Here is a 4,683-nt window from a genome sequence, read left to right as displayed (position 1 = left end):
GCTGAACCCTTTACATCGGGCGGTGGCTCAAGCCACCTAGCTATGTCTTGTGAAATTTTACTCCTGTCTTGCTTTTAGCCACCAATCAGATAACCTTCGCTTGGTTACTTCTAACCTCTTAAAATCCACTTTCCCTTCACTATCCCTAAACCCCAATGCCTTGGGTAAGTCAGCCCCGCTGCCTTCCACTGTAGGGTGAAGCCCTTTAAAGAAAAGTATCAAGTGTTCAGCCGTTTCCTCCTCCTCTCCGCACGCAATGCACAAAGTGTCTATCTCCTGGTACCTGACTCTATACGTCTTAGTCCGCAAAACTCCAGTCCTGGCCGCAAACAACAAAGAACTTCCCCTACAATTATCATAGATATTTTCTTTGACAATTTCCTGTTTAAAGGTCCGATATGTTTCCAGAGCCGATTTCGTCAGCATCCCTGTTTTCCACAAAGCTCTCTCTGTTCCTTTAACCTTTTTCTTAAGGCTGTGGCTAGAGTTCCGTCCAGACGGAACTTCAATTTGCGCTGGAGTTCCGTCCAGACGGAACTTCAATTTGCGCTGGAGTTCCGTCCAGACGGAACTACAATTTGGGCTAGAGTTCATTTTATTTTCCAAGTAGTGAGAAATGTCAATAGAACGTGTTTTGGCTTGGGTTCGTTAATCCGTTTGCATAATTTCGTCTGCGTTTCCTTGGTCTCGTTCTTGTTCCGTTCGCGCTGCTTTCTACCCAGGATGAACGCATATCAACTAGGCCAACTTACCATTGTACTGTAGAGAAATGACCCAATTAGAATTGATTATGGCCCTTTTGCTCAAATTATGCAGTTGGGGCAGCCATGAACACCAAGTTCAGTGAATGTGCGAAATGTAGAAGTGTGTTCAAAGGAAATTTATTTAGCCATGCAAACACTTGTTTATTTTAAAAGAAAAGGCATCACATTAGGTGGTCTCGCATTTTATGCACAATTTTTGCAGAACCATGCTTTGACTTCTGCTAAAGCGCTTTCTTTAACATTCTGGCAGCACATGTGGTACCAGCAAAGACATGCTTCGCAAAGAATTGATGGTGCTTCACTTAGCAGGTCCTTGCAAGCCTAGCACTTCTACTTCATATTCTTGCGCTTGACATCAAGCACGTGTTGCACAGCACACCAGCCATCGGCAGTGAAAAAGTTTTTCACGACAGCAACGTTGAGCTGACTGTCCAAGATGGACTCTGGCAGCCTTGAAGGGATGGTCTCGACCTTGTCTTCCCCTGCAATACAAAATTCATGTGACCATGAGCACACTGTAATGAAGCCTCCAAATGCACTTTTCTATTCTTAGCACCTCAGTAGGTGCAGAATTCACCGTACATAAGTTGAAAGGCCACTTTAAAAAAAAAAAAAACGCCCATCGTATTAAGCCAAAACAATCACCACAAAATTTAAATCACTTAGTATTCAATAGGCAACGTTGCTACAAAATGGGCTTAGAACTGATGTATAGCTACATACAGCCAGCCATGTAGAATGTGACCATATTGCACAGTGTATGCCCACCTAGCCCCTTTCCACAAAGAGCTGGAAAGATTGGAATAGGACACTTAAGTTCACTCACCCAGGCAAACTTCTTGTTCCAAGGCAAGTCTGGCACTTCTGTCCCCAACTAGCCAACCAAGAATTTTCTTTTGTTTCTCAGCTTTACTGAGATCAGAGAAGGCTTTTGGAGCTTTCCTCCTTTTAGGCAGTCCAATTACAGTGACTGCAGACCCCGCTGGCCGACCGCGAGGTTTAATCTTCTTAGGCTTTTGGACTGCACTCAGCTCTGCAGTGTTCGCTGCCTCAGTACTATCAGCTGACGTAACTGTAAGCACAGGGCTTGGAGACATTACTGCTGCCGCTTTCTCAACTTCATTGAATGGTGGCACATGGCCAGGTACCATTTCCAGCAGTAGCTGACTTGCAGTTTTCACTGGGCTTGGGGCTGATTTGTCTTCAACAATGGGACTGACTGTGTCAGGGTGCTCCGAGAGAGTGACTGGCGCTTCGTTCCCTTCATGTTCTTCTGGAAATGGAGAAGAGCTAAATGAACAATCTGATGCCGAGTCTGCTTCAGTGCAGTTGTACTGCTGATGGAAGTTTTGTTGATCAGACTGCTCCCCTTCCCACTCCTTTATCAATAGTTTTAAAGCTTGTACACGCTTCAAATACCGATCATTGCATTCCTCTGATGCCAGCTCAGCCAAGTACTTGCAGAGTGGAAACACAGCTTTGTACTTTTGCTGCTGTGTCATTGGCCTTGGCTTTTTCGCAACTGGTGTGACAGATATGGTTGGAGTGTTCGGTGCCTCTTTAGTGAACAATCGTTGTTTGCAGTGGTAATATTTTTTGCTCCATCTTTCATTACAAAGCTTTGCTTCATAAAGACTAAGGCCTCCAGCTCTCCTTACTGCAAGGATGTGACGACAGGGCAGCATCATTGAAAGCCTAAATGAGCAAGTGCAGCTGTGCAATGTTGTTACAGTTTCACCAGAGCTTCACTGTCATCGCCACTGATCTTGGCAGTCAGCTTTGACAGTAACATTCTTTGACTGCTCATCTTGCTGCTTAACGAACGGAAAAGCATAGGGCGTCAGAGTCAGCTGATACTGCTGGAGATGCTCCTCCACTTCCAAACGTGTGGGACGTTTATATACCGAATCTGCAGCCATATGGTCCCTCTCTTGCTGCATTGTGGCCAGAATACTGAAGAGTGCTGGAACAAACTGCTCAAGAGAGCAGTACAGAGGGACAACACTCTTTAGTTTTGCATTAATACTCTCGAGGCGGTTGTTGGTTGTATTATTAAAGCTCCCAGCTAAAAACTGTGGTCCTTTGTGCCATTCATTCTTAATGCTGCGCCAATTTTTGTTATAGTACTCCAGTACAGATGCTGGTGCTGTAGAGTCCAATTGATCTTCAAGCCTCGCAAACTCTTCGTCAGACCTTGCATACACCATCCTCTGAAGAAGCTTGAGGGTATGGTCACGTTGTTCTGCTGACATGGTCATCTTTGCGCAGGTGATTTCATGCCTAAATGTCTTTAGCGTGTGAAACACACAAATTAAAACATGAGCCTGGGGAAAGGACTTCTTGAGCAAATCTCGCTCTAGCAGATCCTTATCTGCCATGATGCATCTTGTTTTTGTCCAAGAGGGATTGAGATCCTGGAACTTGTCAAGGAGCCACTTCAGGCTGCATTCATCTTCACTCACAAGAATGGCCACACAGACTACTTCTGTAGCACCATTCGAATCTTCATTGTGAATGACGTACACTGGTGTCCTGACATCTAAAAGCTTGTATGTGGCATCGATGCCTAAAAACTCTGGATATGCAGCCATTGTATTCCGCATTGAAGGGGTGGAAATAAGGAGACCTTGGAAGTTATTGTCATCCACCAGGACATGGCAGTCAGAACCTACATGCAGTTAAAATAAGGAATGAAGCGAATGTGAGAATGAAGATATTCCATAACATCCAATATATCTGTATGCAATTCAACAAACATACTGGGTTACAACTGATGGTGTGCAATGCACATGAAACTTACCATAATCCTTTTGAAGGAGGTGCACAGTTTGCTCAAGGTCATTCCTCGTTGCCTGCTTCAAAGAGCTGGCCAGGTTGCTGAGGTCCTTCAGCAGGACGACTTTGCCTGTGTCCTGCTGAATTTTCTGCTTGAGAAGCTTTTTATTTGCCTTCAGCTGCCGGACCTCGACCTTTACGGCTTCCGGTAGCGCTCGCTGCTTAGGAAGTTGTTCATATATGGCCTAAAGAATAAAAGGTACCATTTTAATGCATTATATAATATGAACACTACTGAGCGTGAAGAGATTATTTTCACTGTTTCAAGGTTTCCAACGATTACGAATTCGTACTGCTGTCCGCAACTTCGCCTTAAAGTAATACAGACAGCACGAAAGCTGCAAAATTTATCAATTTGTTTGGATGCATACCTGAGATATGGGATGGTTGTGCTCCGTGTGGCTGGACATAACCTCCAGGTGCTCTCCATCCGCTGACACGCAGCACTTAAAATAGGCCGGGCAACCATCTACAAACGTCCTGTGGAGAAGCAAAAATGAAATAGTTTCATATACATTCCGCTGCTAATGCGATGGATGTGAAAAGCGGCACTTACTTTGTTTCTCGTTCACCTCTGCTTCGCGTTTTGAAGGTTCGGCCGCCCTTGATGCAGTGGTAGTGAACTTGATAAACAAGTATGTTTTCATTGATGTACCGCTTGATTCCCTTCCGCTTCGCCGCTGCTACGGCCCGTGACTCCCGCTTGTAATACTGTACGTAGTTTTCATCACTGTACGCTTTCACGGCATCCTCTAATTCCTCAAACGTCGAAAACTTTTCGCCAACCTTCATAGCGCAACTGGTGCTGGCACGTGGTAGCGACAACACGGATAACGCGATGTCTGACCATGTGCTACCGCTGCTACAAACCACAACCACTTCGGATTGGATTGGATTAGATTGGATGTTGGGGCTTATGTTTCAAGCGTCTCATTTCTTCCCCATTTTCTATATAGTTATAAATAATTATAAATATATATATTTATAAATACATAAATAGGAGCATCGCATCGTCATGATCATCATCATCGCAAAGGCGTCCGCCTGAGCGCTTCTAAACCAGAATAAAAGCAATATAAGCGTG

General features: G+C 44.6%; 1 protein-coding gene across 1 annotated transcript; it reads right to left on the bottom strand.

The window, feature by feature from the left end:
• Positions 1–1,094: 1,094 nt before the first annotated feature.
• LOC144129636 (zinc finger SWIM domain-containing protein 3-like) lies at positions 1,095–4,459 on the bottom strand. Its single transcript, XM_077663753.1, is given in 5 exon segments — positions 1,095–1,246; positions 1,756–3,432; positions 3,565–3,784; positions 3,971–4,079; positions 4,156–4,459. Coding segments are annotated over 5 exon segments (2,394 nt in total). The 5' UTR covers positions 4,392–4,459.
• Between the last annotated feature and the right edge of the window lie 224 nt (positions 4,460–4,683).

Source organism: Amblyomma americanum, chromosome 4 (assembly GCF_052857255.1).
Source record: "Amblyomma americanum isolate KBUSLIRL-KWMA chromosome 4, ASM5285725v1, whole genome shotgun sequence".
NCBI lineage: Eukaryota > Metazoa > Arthropoda > Arachnida > Ixodida > Ixodidae > Amblyomma > Amblyomma americanum.
The sequence above is the reverse complement of the archived record's forward strand: the minus strand, read 5'-3'. Positions and strand labels throughout refer to the sequence as shown.